The 22,299-nt window shown below is 38.3% G+C and overlaps 1 protein-coding gene across 13 annotated transcripts in view; it reads left to right on the top strand.

Moving 5' to 3' along the window:
- NUMB (NUMB endocytic adaptor protein) overlaps positions 1-22,299 on the top strand; it is a 96,231-nt gene that overhangs the window by 54,598 nt on the left and 19,334 nt on the right. For 11 of the 13 annotated variants that reach the window (XM_069784319.1, XM_069784313.1, XM_069784318.1 and 8 more), the window contains exons 2-3: positions 4,171-4,314; positions 17,597-17,671. In XM_069784319.1, coding sequence (XP_069640420.1) covers positions 4,189-4,314; positions 17,597-17,671 — 201 coding nt within the window. In that variant the 5' untranslated portion in view covers positions 4,171-4,188. Of the gene's footprint in view, positions 1-4,170; positions 4,315-4,676; positions 4,696-17,596; positions 17,672-18,042; positions 20,455-22,299 lie in introns of those variants that run through there. The other 2 variants (XM_069784320.1, XM_069784321.1) reach the window with 2 other exon arrangements.

The following is a 22,299-nucleotide window of genomic DNA, read 5'->3' as shown; positions in this document are numbered from 1 at the left end:
CCTCTTGCAGATGCTTGTATGGTGCTTTAGAAACTGGTCTACTGTTTAGCCTAACGTTGTAATCTCTTGGATTGCAAAAGTGGTGGAGGTTTTCTTGTTTGTGGGGTTTTGTTTGTTTGTTTTTACCCAATGGGCATGACCGTTCAGATGTAGAGCTGTCTGTAACAGAACCCAAAGTGGCTCTGTTTCTTCTTTTCTCTGGAAGATCTCAGTGCTTTCAGCCTTTGTTACCAGTTTGTCTCTGATATAACGCTACATTTTGTGATTTAATTAGATTTTGAGTTTCTCATCTTGGCTTTTTGCCAGTTTTATCTTCAAATACTGTTTCTCCGTTGTCCTCTCTCTGGGCCTAAGATGGATTTGGGGTTGTAAAAGTGAAAAGGAAATAGTGTATTTGGTGGGTTGGTTTGTTTCTTCGTGTTTTTTTTTTTTAAATACTTTTAATTACAGGGCAAAAATCAGTTGCTAAATATAAAAAAAATCCGGAACAGATAACTTTCAGCCTACATAATCCGAAGGCAGAGTATAAAACTTCTTACAGTATCAGTGATGCTGTCAGTTGAGTAGGAAATACCCTGCTAGCTTGTTGCATCCTGGGTTGGTGTCTTTTGTTGTGTCAGCAGGCATGCTATGCTTGTATGGAAATCTGAAGTGCACGGCAAAGAATTCAAGTAGAAAATGCTCACTCATTTTTCTCTAGAGCTCCTGTGCAGGGATTTTGAGCTCCAGACAAAATTAGTAGAAATTTCAGCACTTAATTGCAGCAATTCCTGTGCTTCTCTCCCGCATCCTCAAATATGCAGCCTGTGTGAATTTTTTTACTTAATGCTTTCCCATCAGATGGCAATTCTAGTCATATTGGGCTGACTTGCATATAACCAGCAAATTAGGTGTTTATAGGGCAAACTATTTTGCAACCCACTTCAAACAGGCTGACATCTCAGAAAATCCGAGTGTGGCAGTTGGAGAAAGCTCGCTGTTTGTCTGACCAGAAATTGATTTTGCTATTTGTCAGCTTTTCTATTAAATAGAATAAGCTATTTTTAAACCGCTTGTTGCCAACATGACCTCAAAATTAGAACATGTAGGAAAATGGGTTTGGTTTTCAGTGAAAAGGAAATACTTTTGGGCAAAATGCCACTTCAGCTTCTCATAGGAAGTGTAGTTGAGGAACTCTTATTTTCACCCTCCCCTGTGGACTGAGATTCCTGGTCAGAATAAATCTCCGATAAGGTACCAGTCTCATGGGAAAAGCAATGCTTCCTGGGAGAAGTCCAAGGAGTGCTCACATAAGCAAATGTTATGATAAGGCAATTAGACTGTGATTTCACAAGTGGTACAGTGGCTGCGTGCTGTTCTCAGTTCTTGTTTTGTTGTCTACTGAAGCTTTTGAGATTGAGTTACCTTGAAAACTTTTCCACGGGTTGTTTTTACACATTTGTAGGTTTGAAATTTCTACAAAATGTTTTTTGATCACTCATACTCAGAATACCAGCAGATGAGCTTTACTGCATCCATTTGTATCAGTTTAAGAGTCTGTTGCCCTTTTTGGCAGAACAGAGTATCTATGCCCATTTCTCAGTTACCAGAGTGCAAGGTTGGGTAGCTGGGCTTTAAAGCTATGTGCTGAGCAGACTCCTGAGCTTTGCACCGAAGCAGCTGGAGCAGTGGTTTTGCTCATCATGCTATGGCACTGCCAGTCTTCAGCAGGGACAAGAGTGGGTGTCTGTCCTCATGAGTTGAAGTGCCATGTGGAGATTTGCTGCAGTACATGTCAACTGCCTGAGGTGATTGAATGGCCCCCCTTGAAATTCTGGTTCCTTTAGACTGAGTGAAGCATAGACTTCTGTCTGCAGTTTGTAAAGCAAAATATGTAACTAGTGCTGCTCTAACGCCTCCCTAAGCCTTAATGGAGAATAGAAGCCTTGCACCTCCTCTTAAAACTTCCAGAATTGCCTTTGCACGTTCAGATTTTTAAATGGCTTTTAGCTTGTAAAATAAAGGAACTGTGTTTGTAGAAGAGCTGCTTCAGCTTGTTTAGTGGTAAGAAATGTGCATGTTTTTTTATTTTGGACACATATTCTAATCTCTAAATCCTACCAAGTAAATTCAAGAAAATACTTTGTGTTACTAGTTATGTCAGGCATTTTGCAGCTTTGAAGTAATGAAGCTAACCCTGCTTTATAACCAGACAATTGCAGTTGAAAATCCCCAGGCAACTTTTTTATTCCTGCTCTTACACTGTTTATTAGAGCTTGTGGATATTCTAGGTACATGCTCCCTTCCAGGGACCGTTGTCTAGCCTTTGCCATACATCTCACCCCTTACTTAATTTGCAAGAGAGATTTGGATTGCTTGAAGTCCCACACCTTATTGCTTCTAAGCACTCATCAAGCAGCTTTGAGTGCAGGTGTTTGCTGCAAAAGTGGAGTTTGGTCTGGTTATTTGCTAGTGTAGAAATACTTCAGGAATTGTCCCTTACACTGAAAGAAAGCCGCGCAATGCCACAAGACCAGACAGCGTTGCATTTGTCACTGAACTTGTGCACAAGTAGCATTCTTATTTGCACTTCAACAAGTATTAACATCACCACACTTAAATTTCCCAGTTCTAGTGATATAGTCGTGTTTTCTGTATCCATAGGTATATCTTTAAATTATTACTGATTTCACAATATTGCTTTTTATGGATTATGGAAAGATGGAAGATTCTGGGCATGGCATTGGCTTATTTCTCTAGAAGATACAGTGGGAACTGTAATGCCTAATGACTCACAGCTTGAGGAGGAAAGTAACAGTTGCTGAAGGAGGGTTTGGGGGGGGTCAGTGACAAAACTCACACCTTTTTGTTACTTGGGATGGCTAAAGTGCATCACAGATATAAAACAATATTTTTAATTTGGTTGACAAGAATTATTAGTGGGGGGCAGTGATTTTCTCTAACGCTTTTAATTTCTGACTTTTGTTCAGCTTTGAAATTGTTGCATTTTGAATTTAAGCTTCTTAAATGTCAGATACCGCAAACATGAATGTGTTGCTTTTTCTCACCTATGCCAGATAGTTTTAACTGGAAGATACTGGTTCTTTTCAGGGTTGAAAATAGTGTTCAAACTGCTTTTAAATCTGCTTTCATTCAAAGGCTGCCTATTGACACCCATAAACATCTATACTCTGTACCTTAGTTAATCTAATGGGAAATAAGCATATATAATCCAGCTAGATGTTGTTGCCTTACATTCTGCAGCATCTTTTTTTCTATCAAAATGAGATATCGTGGTTGTAAGAAGGCTTCTTTTTCAGGAAAGAAGAGCAGTATCTCAAGAAGCCTTTCAGCATGTTTTCTATATTCCCATATGAATTTACTTCTGTAGCTGAATATAGTCTTTTTATTAGTAGTACTTTCTCTGATAGCTTCTTGGCTAATTGTAGTTTGAATCTAGTAAAGGTGAGCATGTCTAAAGTATAGATTGGCTTGTATATAGAAACTGATAAATAAGAGAAGAGTGTATAAAAAGCATCTAATTCTAGGCTTTGGAAGTGTAATTACAGAACTGTCTTCCCCCTTTGAAGAGGTAAGACTATGTAATTGTTTAGAGATTTACCCAGGACGTGGAAGTAAATTCAGTGCATTTCTCATTTAAACATAAGTACTTCTACCAGTAGACTAAGCAAGGGCTGGGCTGTACCCCTCAGTAGAAGCATGAACCTATCACTCGTACTTAAAGCACCTAATTTTAGGAGCAGACTTAGGGCTATGAATCCTTGCATGGGTGCCTTGGAAGCTTGTGCTACTCATGTCCTGCTTGGTTGCTCTAGGTAGGTGTTTAAATTCAGGGAGGCAGGATTTCATGCGCATCACTCTTCAGAGCTGCTCTGTCAGCTATTTTGGGTAACCTTATGCTCAGAGTAATAGTTATTCCGGGGTCTAATGCTTCAGTTGCTGTGGAAAGGTATTAAAAAAGTAATGTGGATTTGTGTTTTCCACTTTGAAGTGAATATCTATCTTTCCCAGAATCTATGTCCAAAATATTTTCCTTTCACAGGTACCTCCATTCATATTTGCAGAAGCTCAGATTTTTCACAGGGACATTTGTCATGATAGTGGTTGACCCAAAGTGGCTAAATGTATGTTTTGGTGCCTATTGGCAGTACTCTTTTTTTCTTCTTCTAGGACGTGAAAATCTGAGAAATGAACAAATTACGGCAAAGCTTTAGGAGAAAGAAAGATGTCTATGTCCCAGAGGCCAGTAGGCCTCACCAGTGGCAGACTGATGAAGAAGGTGTTCGTACTGGCAAGTGTAGCTTTCCTGTTAAGGTAAGAGTTTCTGCCTTTCTTTTGCATATCCATGAGGTACTCTTACCATGAATTATTATTTGGGGTTTTTTTGGCAAGCATAAGCCCGCAGCATGCTTCATTACACACTGACCTATTTTACAGTCAGCTCTCATTGCAAAGATTGTGGCTTTTTTTTAAAAGCCAGATGACTCATGTAACAAATGACTTGGAAAATCACTGTCTGAGATATCCTACATTATTATCTAGTTGAAATAAATCATGTAGCTAGTCAGAGGAGTAATATAATATTTGTCTTCATTTTTCTGGAAGAGCAGAAATGATAGACCTCTTGGATTGCATGGAAAGGTACTCGGTTCTCTCTGTTAAAAGTGGAGTTACGGTTACAGTTTGACTTGTAAGGTAAGCGGTGGGTTGTGCTTGGAAAGGAATCTCTTCCTCCCTTTTGATAATTGAAAACATTACCAAGTAACACCTGGGTTTCCTCCAGTGTTTGAGGTTATAAGCACTTGCTAACTTGTGTCTTCTGTGCTATGATTTTTTGTGTGTATATATTACAGACTATTAATGCATGTGAAACTGAAATTACCTTTTTGAATTCTGAGAACTCATTCTAGATTATCAGAGTATTATAAATAGGTATTTTCTTATGTGTTACCATTTATCCTTCCCCTTTATTTAAGAAACAATATTATTTTAATATTTTAGAATACTATATTAATACTTAAGAAATACAATAATGAAAATAATTCTGAAATTTAAGGTATCTTGTTGTATACACTCCCCTTGTGATCAAAAGCTTTCTTCCTCAAGGCACACTAATACTAACTCTACACTAGATTGTAAGCAGATGACTCTTATGGAAAACTAACAGATTAAATATCTATGCACAAGGAAAACAATGTATGGTTCTAACACCTAAGGACCTCTTATTTGTTTTTATCTGTATTATACTTAAAGTAATTCTGTCTGATAGTTAAACAGGTGATGTTGCTAGGTGGAATGCTTGAAACTGACTTACATATTTTTGTAAAGCTGTGGGTATGTGCAGATTACAATAAATTTGATTAACTTTCACACTAGGTTCATGCCCTACTTTACCCTACTATAGTTGCTTATGTGTGCTTTTACATATACTCAAGTGTATTTAATGTTTCTAGTTTGTTATGGTTGCTTGCTTTATTTGCCTTTGTCTTGTGTTAGTTTTCTGCTAGAAGGAAGGAACTGTAATCCAGTACTAAACAGAGATGGTGTTTTGCCAGAGCTTTGAAAGTGAGTAACTGCTCTGTGGAAGCTCAAACTTAGATTACGGTTTAACACTGCCTATGAGAGAACAGAGCTGTTGGCTTGAGAATCATCATTTTTTAATAATTTAGCCATTACAGAGGCTGAAAAGTGAAATGCTCAATTTCTAGACATTTAGTTTTACTCAAACTTTTTCAGTCCTTTACTGAACACAAAGGGTGTGAACCACTTCTTGCAGTTTAAAGACTGACTTTTTTTTTTTTAACTCTCAGTCAGGACTTGCACTTATAATGACAAATGCTTCCTGTATTTAAATGAAGCATTCATCTATTCTGGGCACATGTACCCGAAGTCAAAAAAAGGTTTTGGGCTATTCTGTGCTGAAGAGGCATAGAAATGGATGAGTCTTTGCATCCTGTCATCATAATGGGACTTATTTACCCTTATTTGCTGGCTTTATATTGGAATTCACTGAATTAATTTAATTTGTTCTTTGGAAAAAATACTGTGAAGTAAACGCATATATTTCTTGATTTGGTCAGAATGGTAGACTACTAATATTTAAAGAATTTGCAATTAGATGAAAACTTAAAATCAGAACAATTTGACATTAAGAGGTGTTTTAGCTTATTTGATTAGAATTTGTCTTCCTAAATACTGTGCCTTGAGATGGGCAGTAGTGGAAACTTTTATTAGGCTTGGGATGCAAAGTGGGTGTTAACTGGTGTTTAATAGATACAGACAGGAAGTATGCTATTGTGAGTGGACGAGATAAACCAGATGTAGAGTCATCGGTTTAGTGGGTGGTACTATATTTTGCTTGCAAAAAGAATAGAACTTTGTGCTATTGAAGGAGAGTATCCTGTTACGCCGTTCTTGGGTATTATTCAGAAATTCATATGTTCCAGGAAAAGTATGCTGTCTCCTATGTCCTTAAATATCTGATGGGGTGACTTTTCTTCCTGGTGCTCCTCAATGGAGCAGAATAAACTGAGATATTTTGGGAAAAATGGTTAATGAATAGGAATGCATTCAAATCTGAAATATGGTGAAAATGTCTTCATTTTCTTAAGGTTCCTAAAAGGGAATTCCAGAGTGCTCCATTGCCTGTAGTATAGCGGCTCAGCCACGGTTTAATATGTTTCGGGACGGGGAGGAGGGAGTTAGTCTGTCCTTATTCTGTGTCTGCCTTGCCCACTCTCTAAAAATCATCATCCACAGTTCTTTGGAGCTCAAAGCACAGCTGAGTGGCAAGTCTGGAGTCTGGCTTTTGCAGGGATGACAAAGATTTTACCTGTATAGCTGGTGCTGACCTAAGAATTGTTAACAAATGTCTCTACAGCTGTCTTTACGGTTTTCTGTATGAAAGTAAAACATGTGAAACTAATGTAATAGCAGCCATGTTGAGGGCTTTGTTTCTTCAAATGCTTGCTCTTTTTTTTGGAGAGAGGAGACTAGTGCAAATGCAGAGTAGGGAACATTTGCTGTTGGTTTTTCTTGTAAAAGAGGAAGATCATGAAGGTTTGATGGGTGAAAGATATCTGGTTTGGGTTTGTGTAGCAGGGTTTTGGTAGCGGAGGCGGGGGCCGCAGGGCCGGCTCCTGTGAGAAGCTGCCGGAACCTTCCCCGGCTCCAAGTTGGACCCGCCGCTGGCCCAGGCCGAGCCCATCAGCAAAGGTGGTAGTGCCTCTGCAATAACGTATTTAAGAAGGGAAACCTGCAGCGGAGAGAGGAGTGGGATGTGAGAGGAACCCCTGTGCAGACACCGAGGTCAGTGAAGAAGGAGGGGGAGGAGGTGCTCCAGCCACTGGAGGAGGTGATTCCCCTGCAGCCTGTGGTGAAGACCATGGTGAGACGGCAGGCTGTCCTCCTGCAGCCCATGGAAGTGAATGGAGGAGCAGATGCCCGCCTGCAGGCTGGGGAGGAGCCCATGCCAGAGCAGGTGGATGCCCCCAAGATGGCCGTGACTCCATCGGAAAGCCCGCGCTGGAGCAGCCTGAGACTGAAGGACTGCAGCCTGGGGAAAGGACCCACGCTGGAGCAGTTCGTGAAGAACTGCAGCCTGTGGGAAGGACTCATGTTGGAGCAGTTCATGGAGGACTGTCTCCCGTGGGAGGGACCCCACGGTGGAGCAGGAGAAGAGTGAGGAGTCCTGCCCCTGAGGAGGAAGGAGCGGCAGAGAGAAGGTGTGACGAACTGACCCCAACCCCCATTCCCTGTCCCCCCTGTGCTGCTGGGGGGGAGGAGGGAGAGAAAATGGGGAGTGGAGTTGAGCTGGGAAGGATGGAGGGGTGTGGGGAAGGTGTTTTAAGATTTGGTTTTACTTCTCATTATCTTTGTTTTGATTTGATTGGTAGTAAATTAAATTGATTTTGGTTTTGCCCATGACCATAAGTGGTGAGTGATGCCTCCCTGTCCTTGTCTCGACCCATGAGTGTTTTATATTTTCTCCTCCTCATCCCACTCAGGCTGGGGTGGGGGAGGACTGAGGGAGCAGCTTTGTGGTGCTTTGCTGCTGGCTGGGCTTAAGCCATGACAATAAGTTACTCTTTTGTAGTAGCATTAAGTTGTTTTGTTTTCTAACTTCTTGCCTTTGAGCATTTATATTTTGCCCAGAGTTGGGGTGTTTGTAGAGTGCTAGCACAGATTTATCCTTTTTTAGATATTACAGAATGTGTGGAAGCACTTTGAAAGTCACATTGCAAATAGGATTTCATCCTGCCTCTGGGCTTCATTCTGTTAGGGTTGGACAGGGACTCCAGTAGCTGCTAATTTATTGTGCTTTGAGGATGCTGTGCTGCAAACAGATTTAATGTTATTGAAAGGTTTTCTATGTTGAAGCTTTTCTGTGCTACATCCACAGCTGATCCTTATTGTTAATTAAAGTCCATAAGTGAGCTGTTGGATTTTGAGCAAATCTGATGCACCAATGGATCGTCTTCATTTTGGTAGAGAACATGCTCTGTGGAGAGTATTGACAAAATTCCTATTACATTGTTGCTTTTAAATTCAGGGAAGTGGATTTGATGCACAGTTGGTTCTCTCCAGTGCCATGCTCATAGATTTGGAGGTGGTGATAATCCTGGGGGCACGTACTGTTACTTCTGGGCAGTAACAGGTTGGTTTTTTTTTTGTTTGGTTGTTTTTTTGTTTAACAGTCTGTGTTTTCCACTAGTTGGAGTGACTGTGTTGTATGTAACCAGCTACTGATCATAGATTTTCTCAGTCATCTTAGTGTGTGTAGGATGTATTTACAGATAGCTCTTCACTGTGTTGGGAATCTAACACACTTGAGGTGGTAATTTGACACATTCAAAATAGGGCCTTGGAATGGCTACTGGGTTTCCTGCAGTGTTCTTCTGCGTAAACTGCTTTGAATCTGCTAAAGTTACATTGAAAGAAGAGCCAGGATGCTGGAGCATACGAGTGAATGGTTTTTTTGTACTCCACCGGATCAGCAGAGAGACAGGTGCCTGTCTGTCAGCAGAAGTATGAAAAGGATGTTAAACTTGTGTTTAGACAAGTGTGACTTGCAGACTTTTGCTATTCCATTGGAAACATAATGGTATTGCTCTCCTACCTTTTGTGGTGGGAGGCATGATACATTGCAGCTTTTATAGATGTTCTCAGAGTTGCCCCATTATTAAATGTGGCACTGTTACAGCTGCTGGAAAATCTGCAGAAGTATACTTTCGGGGGGCGAATTCTCTTCCACTATCCTAACAAACTAAAAAGTAACTACTGTGTTTCAGTAGTGAATCTTCCCTCTGAGAGAAAAACTGTGTACTGTGTAAGGGACTTTGACAGAGACATTGTATTTAAAACTGTTCAGAAGTGGATTGTTCTAACAGACATTACAGCCGTGCTTATCAGTGCGATAATTTATTTTCACATGATCTTCATACATTGTAATTGCAAAAAATGAAGTTCATTGACATACACATTTTCAAACTTGCTTTCTTGCTCCAGACGCTACCTCACTGAGAACATGCAGCTGTTCTATGTTTTAATGACTAAAATATTTGACACTAGGGCTTCTTTTGTCTGAAATGCCTTTTCAAATGTCCCTCTGGGTAAGTAGTTTTTATTCATACAAATGCACTTCAGAGTAACAGGCCTGTGAAATTTATATCAGAAAAATTAGGTCATTTCTCTACTTAACAGAACTAAACAAACCAAACATTTGCAAGTTCTTGGCGGTTCTAACCAACTGGATGTGTTAAACAGAATATTAGCAGCTGATTCTTACCTGTGGTTCTAGAAGATGCAAGTCACATATATCTTGGATTAATTTAATTAGCTTTATTCTGTCACTTTCACGGTTTTGGTGGTCAATCTCTTCCGACCTTAATGCATCTAAGGCTACTGTTGCCTGTAGCTTGCAAGTTCACTTGCATTTTTTATTTCATTTATTCCAACTGGAAAACTAAAGATATCAGTGAAAAAAGTCCACGTGGAAGAGTAGCAAACCACATTTGTATTTTTGAATTTGAAGTCCAGGATTTGCTGTTGAGTGCCTGGTATTATGTGAGTTAGCCTTTCAACTGAATCTTGATTTCTGTGGTTAGTGTTGACAAATAAGAATTGACTTTTTAGAGTAAATATTCTTCAGCTATTTTCTATCTAGCTCTTGCTTTGGTGGGAGATGTTGAGGACACCACATTGTTCTGTATTCAAGCAGAGATAGAAGAAAAGGGAACAACTTGCACTGAGACCTGTGGAGTATCCTCACTGGGACCTCTGAGTGTCAGTTCTCATCCCTGGGGTCCCTGTGACCCAGCAGTGTGTTATGTCATTAGGCCATACAAGGCCCTGCTGAAACTGCTATCAGTAGGAAATAGGCCATTTCTGTCACTTTGCTGTGTGCTTTTGCACCACTCGTAGCTGCCTAGTTGTCCTCTTTTTAGTTCTGGAATTTACATATTGAACTTTATTGCTTATATATTAAGCTTATATTAATATTTATTGCTTATATATTGCAAATTTATAAATGTCATATTAAAAATAACTTCTTATTTTTAATCAGTTTATAAATACAGCTTGCATGCTATTCTATTTCTCCAGATCAGAAAGACTGGTACTCAGCACAGGTAACTGTGGCTTTTGTTTTCTCTCTTAAGTGCACTTCTAGTTTGAAATAATAGTAGCTGTGAAAGAGTTTACCAGCATGTTGATGCTGAACTGCCTTTAAGTTAGGCATGTGATATTTTTGACACTGAAAGCTTGAGATGCTTGAATAGTCTTTGGAAACTATGTTAAGTATTTTTAAGAAGTTAATGTGACAAATCTGCGGATTTCTGAAACGTTGCACAGCCTTACACATTAAACACTACAAATCCCTACCTCTTAAGGCATGAACTGATGTTAGCAATGTACAATAACCATTGCTACTGAATGCTAACCCAGCAGCAAGTAAGGGTACATTTCTAAAATCCTGCAGCATTTAAGGTCACAGGAAAAAATCTTGAAGACAGCTAATTATAAAAGAATGGTGATATCACAGAAGGTGGAAGACTTGCCTGCAATATATTCCTATGCATTTTTGTCATGATTAAAGGGAATGTAATGCAATCCCTAATCTTTAAACTTTTCATGCTTGGGTCCAACCCTTAGTTTTCTTTGAATAGCCTTGCAAACAAGGAGTTTTAAATGAAACTTCTTACTCAGTTTTGAAACCCTGCTGTCTTTGGCCAAGGTCAAATTCTTAAATTGTTTGGTAAACTTTGCATTGTTTTAAAGATATGACTATTAATGTTTAGAGCCATACAAATGGTTTGGATGTCTTTTAAAATGTAATTTAGGTGTTGGAAATAAAAAAGTTGTCATTCGGTTATACTTTTTAATTGAGTGTTTTTGCTCTTTAAAATTGAGGGATTTCCAGTGTCATAAATGGAAACTGAATTTTTTGCAGGACTTGAAGAAAAGGTACAATGTGCACCCATGCAGTGTGTTTATAAAACTGTGTTATCAACACTTGATTTTCTTTTATTTTCTTCTTTTTAAAGAAAATTTTAGATTTATTTACTAATGCTGTCCTGGAAAAGTAGGAATTGCACATCAGAGCAAACAGTTGAAAACCTAAGTCTAACAGTACATACATGAAGCTGTAAAGGGTCTGGGAGAAATAGTGGGTTTAAGCCTCATCAAGGGAAATTTAGGATAGGCATTAACAACAGCAACTCAGCAAAACAGCCTCCCTTTCTGACAGTGAGGCATGTAAGCTACAGAGTAGAAGGTCTACCTTATTGATCTCCAGTTACAGAAATGTCATAATACTTCAAGGCTGACTTCTCTGATGTAGATGTGGAAGTAGATCCCGCCTTGAGGCAAGTGCTCTCCTACATAACCTCCTGAGTTTCTTCCCTGCCTTGTTTTAGGGATTTGTGAGAATATGAAGAATATAGCATTTGTGTATCCTGTATTGAGCTTTGCTACTTCATTTTCCATAGTCTTAACTGGAAATGTTTGTTATTTCCTCACAGTGTTGTTTCTGTTCACACTGATAAATATGGTATGAGAACCAGTAAGTGAAATGCACAGTGTGGCTCTTAGGTGGGTGTGATGTGAAGAGACATGGAGAACTACTGGTATAGATACTGGTTTGGTTTTAGTTGGATTCTTTTGACCCACACTATTCAGAGACATTTAGCAGTCATAGGCTACTTACAGCTCCTGTTTTGAGGGGTTTAACAGATTGATGAAGTGTTTTCATTTCTGGTGACTTAGGGAAGTGGAAGAAGTTGGACCCTAAGGATGTGTAGTATTGTAACTAACCTGTAGCTTTGACTAAGCAGGATTAAACTTAGTTTGTTGATGCTTAATCATGGAGTTTCTGTTGTCTGTGCTTCTACAGCTCTGTCTAAGCAAACATCTCTTTCAAACCAATGAATTAAAAAAGCAAGACCATGGGTGTGAGAGAGGAGAGAAATAAACTATTGAATATTGGAATGTAAATCTTAGAGAAGTCAGTGGAAAAGTAGCTCAGCTCTAAGATGTATCTAGGCTTTCTAGATTTAAGCTTATGTCTACTTGCAAGACAGGATTTTACTGTGAAACTGTGGAGCTCAGGCTTTAATTCTGGAACAATACCAATTCCAGAAGCATATCTACACATGCAGATGCCAAGTAGTCAGTCTTACTGTTACAAATAATACTCCAGTTGTAGAAAGAATAGTACTTATACAGAGGAAGAAAGAGGAATGTCTTTGCCTCTAGGAAAAATATCAAGGAGGTGGTGGTATACTTCTCTCTATGGCAGCTAGTTCCCTAGCATGGGACACCTTGGCCAAGACTTAGAGTAAGCTCATTTCTTGCATCCGACTAGTTGCAGATGTAATCTGAAGAACCTAATCTGTTATTGCAAATGAAACGGTGCAGGTGAACATCTGATACAGAGGGAACTTCAGTGATTTGCGTAGCTGTGTCTGGAAGAGAAACTGTAATAACATTACCAGGCTTCAGCAAAGAAAACTGGCTAGAGTGAGTTGTCCAGGTGGAAGAAGTTCTGGTGAAGGATCTTTCTTTTTGCCAGCTATTATTGTTGAAGTTTGAAATTTTGAAAACTGAGTCAGCCAAGTATTTGTGAAAGAAATGAAAACAAAGAATGAAGATCAGGGCAGTATTTCTTGTACTAGGACACAGATGGTAGATTTGTTTTGTTTCTGACCTGATACATCAGCCCTTGATGTTTTCTTAGGAGCAATTTAATAGTGTATATTTGGGGTAAGGCAGTAGGACAGCTTCACCAAAAACACTTGATATAGTAACTTAAGTTGTTCATTTTTAGATGAAGTTGGAAAAAATTTAAATTGTTGAAAAAGAATAAAGTCTCTCAAGCACTTTTCAAGTTCTAAGGGCGTTTTGCTATGTGCAAGTTTAACTTGTTCCTGTGTTGATTGCTTTCTGTTTGACTTGAGATTGATACCAAACACCGCTGTCTGTGAAAGAGAACATAAAGCCCAGAGGTGAAGAGGGAAAGTTTTTGTTTTGTTTTGTTTTGTTTTTTATTACTTGCTGTACCATCATCTCATCTTTTTTTTCTGAAAATGTTAATATAAGCAATACTTCTATTTAAAAATGTTTGTGTTAAGGGCTTCTCCAACAGCCCGTGAAAATATTTTATTTGAATCAGAGCTTTTATTTTGTTACTTTGTATGTGGACTCTGCCCACAAGGATTCTAGCTTTCTGTAAAAGCATTGGTGGTTAATTTCTGGTATAATGATTAAACCTCTTACAGAACATCTTATGGCTGAGAATTGCTGATGTCATGACTATCATTCATTGGTTGCTATGGAAATTAAGTACGAATGCATTCAATATTAATACTGCATTCCTACCATGTGCACTTTCATGATGGAAGAGTACTCGCTCGCTCCAGGAATGCTAGCTGCAGTGATCCTTGTGACAAGGAGTGCTCTTTACAAGTATGTCTGGGGTACGCCCTTCCTTACTCTTCTACAAAGTCATCAGCCACCATGGTATGGCTGATGCAGTTCACATTGATTTTGTGCACCCAGTAATTATGTGTCCCAGTCCTTGAGTGTGTTTGTGGTAATGTGCCGTTATGGATTTGCATGAGATTTTACTTATGTAGGACAATTCGCTGCCCAGGCACTTCACAGTATGTTTCTTCTCATTTTGTTTGAAAGGGAAGTTCCTTTCGGAGATCCTGAAAGGTTATGTATAGAAGTGTGGGATTTGTGTATCTGCTTTTCAAAGTGGTTTCCATGCAATCTCTCTCATGTGATCGGACAACAGAGTTTGGTGATGGTTTATTTTTGTTAAGTCCTGAATTCTGGTGTTCAACTGCAATTTCAGGCTGTAAGGAGCAGACCATGTCTTAATCTAACTAGCAGCTGTCTTTTCTTTCTCTATTAAATTTTGAAATGTCATTTCTAAAATGCTGTTGCACTAATAAGTTGAGCTAATATTTCAAATTTAAGGTTAGGTTGTGATGTAATTACAATTTAACACTTGGGATTAAAATGTAAGGGTACTAGAAAAGGTCTCAGTCTGTAGCAGAGCTGTTTGCCAAGTTTCCTGAAAAAATATTTACGTCTTTGATTACTACCCATTAGAAGTCAGATAACTGTTGTAGCACTGGATAACTACAGAAGCCATGTATATCTACTCTCAGCCTGGGGCGGGAAGTTTTTAGAAATAAGTCTGAAGACTTGGAAGGGGACCTGCTGCTTAAGGGACACTTGGCTGAAAAAAGAAGAGGACCACAGCATTCTGATTATACAGTTGAAAATTGTTTTTACAAGAAAGAAACTTAAAAATCTATTGGGATCTACAAGGAATTAACACACCACCACCCCACCCTAGAAAAAAACCAGGAAGAATTTTGAAACTGCCTGTAAAATGTACAAGGCCGCTGAAACTGATAGTGATGAGCTTCTGGCTTCTGCAAAAATGGTGCAATGGGAAGAACAAGATTTTTTTTGATGAAGGGCTTAAAGTGTAAGTGCAAACAAAGCACCTTTTGTCCTCTATATCATAAAGAAGGATTGTGTGGCAGTGTAATTTCTTTTATAATTCAGAATTGATTGATGCTCAATGAGGTCTGTGGATTGTACCCTTTTGGTGTGGGTAGATGCCCTTGATATGTGCAATAATGTCTCCATTCACTGGAGTGGAAGCAGTATTGAAAACTGCAGCTAAACTTGCTGTCTCTAGCAGCAGTGGCATGACTGATTGCTGAAAGTTGAAGCATGGGACTTGAATAGAGGTTTGGCAACACAGGGGAAAATGGTTGTCTGTTTTGGAGTGTGACATGAGGCAATATTTACCCTCTTCTGTTTCTCTCTTTTCCAAGCAAAAGGCAGGTTGCCAAGTACAGGGACTGAATGGTTTGGATCTTCAGCTGGAAATGTTTTGCCTACAGTAGGGTAAATGAGATGGGCAGATAGCTCAGGAAATCTGAAAGTGGTCCCCTGCTTGTATGATACTTAATGGTGATGCAAACTAGATGGCTCATTCCATGCATATATCTTTTTTTTTTCTGTCCTCTATAAACCTCAGCCTTGTTCCTGTCTATATCCCTCTGTTTTTAAAGAGAAGTTGACAAACTTTCTTAAGTTACTAAACTCAAAATTTTCCTGTGACAAATACGTACAACCACAGAATTTCTGCATCTCTGGAACTTCCAGAGGAGTCATGGCAGAAACAAAGATCCATCTATGATAGCTATTGATATAAATACATACTTCCAGACACATAGTAAATGCATCTTTAGTTGTTACTATTCATGTATTTTTAGGATTAAAATTTTCTAGTTAGTGTTTGTTCTGGAGAAATTAAGATCTTGCGCAAGTGTTCAGCAAGCTCAGCTGAGAGAGTACAGTTGCCGTTTTGGCAGCTCTAGCATTCAATTATAAGGCTTCAGCCTCACAGAACTCATTTTGAAAAAGCTCTAAAGTGTTAGATCTCTTTTATTTATCTTGTAGTTTCTATGCAATTTATTTTTCAAGCTGTTTTCCAGCTGTGAGGGCTGGTTTAAATGAAATTCTTGCAGAATTGTTCCATCCAGATTTATTCTGTTTTAAAAATGCCACATAGTGAGATTCAATGTTAAAGCCCTCTGTCACTCAAGATCTTTTAAATCTTTCAGCAGTTTAATGATATTTAGGGTGATATGTAGAGTCTCCTCTTTTGGAGCATCTTGCCTTGCGTGAAAAAACCCTCAACTTTCAAATTTCTATTGAATCTTTAAAACAGTCTGAGTTTGTCCATTTAGTTGAATTTGTTGCATTATTCTGATAGAGTGCTTCAATATGGTGCTCGAGTGAAATGGTTTTTGTCCATCTAGTTAAGTATGCTGTCCTAATTAATGAAACAAGAACTGGGAGATTTTAGATAACTCATGACAATATTCTGTGATGGAGTGGGACTTTCAATAGATTATTAAACCTAGGTTTACCCCTGCATTAAGTGACACAAGTATGGATTCTGATATTTTAAACCCATTTCTTCACTCTCTAGCTAGTCTAGAATATAAATGCTGAATTGCATACAATTCTTACAATGCCACATAAATTGGGTAAGTTTTTTTTGACCTATTCCTTTTACTACAAAACTTCAGAAAGCTTTTATTTAATAGTTTCTATGGTTTTCTTCAAGAGTTAAGTACTTTGAATAAGGATATGAATGTTTCTGAGAGAACATTTCCTTCCCCTATCAAAAAGAACTATGACTGGAAAAGGTGGGGAGAAATTGGAAAACTTAGAACCACCCCCCCCCCCCCCCCCCCCCGAAACTATCCACAGTACCCTGAGCACTACGGTCTGATGTATTTCTTGAAATTGCTTTCTCTGCAGGCTAATATTATTCTAGGTTATTAATTTAAAAGCTTTGAAACTTACAGTTTCTATTTGCTGTTGTTTTGCTGTTTTTTTAAGTAGTGCTGGATAAGATGAATATCCAGAAAACTGATATTTTTAAAAACTTTTTGTGAGAATAATGAATGTTTCAGTGTCCACATAAGAGCCTGGTGTTGTAATGAAGATAAAAAATTTTGGTTTACAACTTTTAAAAGCGGGCAGGGGGAGGGAAAGAAGGATGTTTTCTGTTTGCAAGATTGAAATCTCTTGTATTTGGGAATGAACATTCAAATATATTTGGTTATTTTAGTATGTAGTATCGTTCTGTTTTTGATACTAAATATATTTATCATTATTCAAAAATAATTTATTCACAGTCATCTCTATATTGACTTAAGGTTTTCACACCACACTAGTAAAAAAAAGTGACTAAAGCTCATTCTGAATAAGCAGGAAAATACAGTTCAACTTTTCAATTTAATTTTTTTTCCCCGAGTAAGAGAAGTCTGTCTTTACCTCAGAATTACTAGATGTATTATGTTTTTTTACTTATGCTGGTGGCCCATATAAATACAAAGTCAAACCTCCAAATACAGGTCTCAAAAGAAGGCTAGCAAAGTGCTGTTAGTGTCTATCGTCTCAGCTGTACTGAGATGAATTCAGAGATTGGATTTTTAAACCAGGGTGTTTAAGGAGCTACTGTTAAGCTTTTCTCCCCCTATTCTCTTTCCTGCAGTACTTGGGACATGTTGAAGTGGATGAATCCAGAGGAATGCATATCTGTGAAGATGCTGTGAAGAGACTGAAATCTGTATGTATATTTGTTTCATGAAAAGGTTGGCTTTGGGGCTGTGAGCATTACTGGAAAAGGTCCGTTCGGCAGCAGTGCCCCAGCTAAGGACTGAACTTTTGACCCATGTTAGGAGAACAGTTGGCTGGTTTGAGAGCACTGCTGTGGTTAGGGGGACATGCTAATCTGATGATGAGAGGGAGAGAGTTACAACTGTTCTTCCTACTTGCAGAAACCATTTGCAAAACAAATGTGTAAAAATCCTCTGTGACCTTTCAGACTAAGTTGGTACCCACATGGGACTTAGTCATTGTTTTTTAACAGTTCTTTCTCCCTCTCTCTCTCTCTTCCTCTCCCGCTCTCTCTCCCTCTGTTGCCTGCCACTTTAATAGTGACTTAATTCACTGTTATTATACAAAATATTACTTGATTTAGGCTGCTTTTTTCTAATGCACTGCAACATTGTAGTCATGCATGAAATAATCTGGCTTGCATCTGCTCAAAGTGGCCTGAAGGCTGCCTAATTCTGATATGTCATGAAGTGGCCTGCTCTTAGTTTGGCTTCTGTGAACGTTTGCTCCTGTAAATGGCACTCGTTCAAAGCTCTTTTGTATTTCTGTGGCTCATTTGAAGAGGTCTTGTCATCTCTTTCCTGCAGTAGTAATATCACAAAATCTTGTGGAAATAGCAAACTCCGCAAAGGCAGTGATCAGTCTATCAAGGAACTGAGGTTGAAACAGCATTGAAGAGAACAGAGGGAGAAAGGACATTAACATTTGAAGTTTGAATGGAGATAGAGAACTGCAATCCTTTTCATCACTTCCTTTATATGTCCTAGCTATATACATCCCTCAGTGATGCCTTAGTGGAAGAAACTCTTGTATCCTTGCAGCTCAACAAAATTACTGAAAGTACATCAAACACTTCTACTGTACCTTTCCTAATTTAAAATATCTGCTACTGGACATCACTTTTTTTCCTTACCAAATGTGGGAGCTCAACTTCCAACTAGACTTGTTCTTCCCTTCTTCATAGCACATGACAGAGGATTATAGGTTATCTTTTCTTCCTTCTGTTCTCCTGTAAAGTTTCTGAACTGGTTTAGTGCTCTGATTAAAATCAAGTCTTTTCATTCTTTTCTCTTTCAGCTAATGTATAGCAACCTGTTAAAGCTGCATCCCATCTGTTCCCATTCAGTCCAACAGTGATTGGTGATTGATTTTTATTAAAAAGGGCCATACAAAATATAAATTAGTTTCTTTATTCTGTGGGTTTAGTTTATGTAACTAAAAGTGCAAGTAATGACCACATAATGAATTGCATCTGGTTTTGTCCCATTCTGGTTTTTGTTCTATCAGAATACTTTCTATCAGCACACCAAATAACACTGCAGTATCTACTTCATGCTACTTCTCTCATTTTGTTCCCTAGGGAGCTATGTTGTGAAGTAGTTATTCTCTAGTTTTTTATAAACTTTAAGCCCACAAGCCAGTTAAGTGTACCTAAGCTTATAAATAATGAGACACAGTAAAGGCATAGTGCCCAGTTTCTTCTGGAATCTGGATAATTCCAGGTTTATGATTCTTGATCACCCGAATTGCTGATTCAAATGTCAGACTTGGATATCTGACTTCTACAGTGCATTCTCTGGAAGTAAATAATCTCTCTTCCCTCTTCTGTGCTATGTCTTTATTCCAAATTGTGGATGGCATCAATTTACCCATTCTCATAAATTCAGTGTTTTTCTTCAGATAATTTTTATTTCTTCTGCTGTTTGAAGTTTTTGGTGTCTATATATAAACTGGACACCAGCGCATGTCTCTTAACGATTGTTATCTGCATTGTCTCTTTTGTCAGTGTTGGAAGTTGAGAAGCAGAGGTGAAATTCTCATTGGGCCCCAAGAGGAAGATTCAGATTACTGAAACTACTTTGTGTGCTTTAGTTGCTAGACTCCATCAGATCCAAGGTTCATTTGGAGCTGCTCACTGCAATTCAACCCCTGCCCCCGACCCCCAGCGTGTAGGTTTTAAACCGGGGGCATTTCTTTAGGACTCTAATATTACTGAAAGCTCTTCTCTGTACAATTTGCTCTCTTAATTAGCAAAAGCCAAACCACTGGATGATGTTTTAGCATGCAAGGAATATGATAAGAAAACAGTTTGTTCTTTTGGTAGTCTCTTGCTTTCACAGTACTTGATTATTTTGATGGGCTTTCTCTTGGTCTTGAAAGAATTACAAGTTTGAACTGCAGTGCTCCAACTGAAAGACTAACTTAAGGGAAATTGGACTTCACCTTTCATAGGGCTAAACTGCATTGAAATGTATGTGACCTCTTTTAATCTTTATTGTTTTCTCTGCAGGTAACATGGAGGTTTTATAAATCCAGTCAATAAAAATTACACAGAATTGTTGAAATACCTGTATCTTGTAGCTTCTAAAATTAAGTTCTGTCTATCTTTACTTATTTTGATAGATAAACTTTTTTCCTCTTAATTCTTGTTCTCCAACAGTTGGCAATTCATTTGCAGAACTGAAGCCTGTTCTTTTTTAAGGCTGACTAATGGATTTTAAAACATTTTATGGGATTTGTCAAGAAGAACATAGAACAGTGTTAATCTTGGTTTTAGGAATAGCTTAATTTCTACTTTGCTTTTTGAAAGAAAAGATGCAAACAAATCTTTCTGTCTCTTTATTGTGGGAAATAACCTAACCTTTCAGGTTTTTTTTTTTTATTACCTGCTTGATTAATGTGGCGTGATTATTTTTGAGCATTACATCTTGCAGAACTTGAAACCAGATGATGGTGAGCATTTTATTCAGGCATTGTTTAATTGACAACTGAGTAAAAGAAGCCACTTTTAGCTAGAGAATCCCTCATCCATACTGTATTCTGTTACAGTTTTATAGCTCTGAAATCACACACCAACAATACTATAATGTGCAGTTGTTATATAGTTCAGAATGAATGAAGACAAACTTGAGTTATGTCCCTATTTTCTGTCTGATGAAATGCACCGCAGCCTCATTAATAGATAAGAAACCCATGTATTCAGCTATCAGTCTATTATGAACATGGGTTTATATTACCAATGGAGCTTACATTTTTCCCTTAGTAGGATATATTGCTAATTGTGTATACACTTCATATCTGGTAGGATCCTTGTGTTTGGACACTAAGCTCTAAGTGGTTAGTTCAGAACCATCTCACTGGATTTAAAATATTTAGCGCAAACTGGAAAATAACTTTGTAAGGGCCCTGTAAGTGTATTTGACTCAGGTATGGGAACAGCATATAAAGACAAAAGTATACTCTCTCGTGTCATTTTTTGATATTAAATGAGCTTTAGCCTGTAGTATTGGTTTCTAACTTGCCACTTTTTGTTTTAAATGATGCATTTGTTTTAATATATGTTCTTGTTTTAGCAGGTAAAGAGACATAATTTAATATTTTAAAACATGCATTAGTTATCTCTAAACTACATTAACTTAGTGTTGTTTAAAACCTATTTTGCATGATGTCTTTTCCATTAACCTTGTCCAGTTTATTAAAAACAGTAATCTTGTTTAACAAACGTTTTGCTGAGAGCAAAATTAACCATCACCTAAAAATGAGGTAGCTTCTGGTGGATCTCTTTAGCTTCTGCTATCTTTAAAAAGCTGTTATTTAGTGTAATGCAATAGTCATTGCTCAACTTGGCAGCAGCATCCAACCCCTTCTCCTTATGTACACAACGCTGTGATTAATCCATTAGTTCCCCTCCTAGTGTTTAGCATATCCTGTCCAAATACATAACTGTTCCTGCCTCTAAAAATTGTTAAGCTTTTCAGCTGACTGAACTTAGAGATGTTCTTTATACAGTGTCTGTGTTGACATAAATATGTTACAGATACTTGGTAAAAAGCTCTGTGTAAGTACATTGGGCAGAGAGGCACACAGCAGCAGAAGTGAGGAAATGAAAAGTCAAGATTGACACTCCCTCCTTAACTTTGTGTTTCCTGGCCTTTGTTGGCTTGCGTCAGAACCATAGCTTTGTTTTAAATATAACTTTGTTTACCAATCAATTCTTGAGACACTGCCTCAGGATATTTGTAATAATATTTTTAATATGGTGTTGTTATCAGCGATCAACAGGTTGGAATTACACAGTGTTAATCTGGGGTCAGGGGCTGTTACAAAGACACTGTCTCATCTGCAGCTCTCCACGTCCTCCCTGTTACTACTATACCATAGCTTTCTTACAAGTGAAACAATTTGGAAAGATAGCAGGAACAGTGATAATGCTTTGTGCCAGCTTCCCTCAAACACAGAGCAGCATGTGGCTGTGCTCGCAGAGTGCCAGGCGTGGTGAAGTGTTCTTTCAGGAGATGGGTTCAGATCTTGCGGTTTTATTTTCACAGTCTGGTAACAAAATAAAGCCAGTAAACTAAACTGCATGCAAATATGCTTAAAATTGTGTGCTGCCTTTTTCTTAATGTGAATTGGGCAATCAGTATAATTGCTTCCAGGCTGAAGAAATTTAGGAAGTTGTAGTTCAGCTCTTGGTATCTTTGCACTTGCTTAACTGTCTGTCCCTGTCTGACCTGACTTTAAAGGGTCTTGTTCAGCCTATCAGTTCAGAGTTGTAGAATGAATATTTAGTATTTGTAT

Source organism: Haliaeetus albicilla, chromosome 5 (assembly GCF_947461875.1).
Source record: "Haliaeetus albicilla chromosome 5, bHalAlb1.1, whole genome shotgun sequence".
Classification (NCBI taxonomy): Eukaryota; Metazoa; Chordata; class Aves; order Accipitriformes; family Accipitridae; genus Haliaeetus; species Haliaeetus albicilla.
The sequence above is the reverse complement of the archived record's forward strand: the minus strand, read 5'-3'. Positions and strand labels throughout refer to the sequence as shown.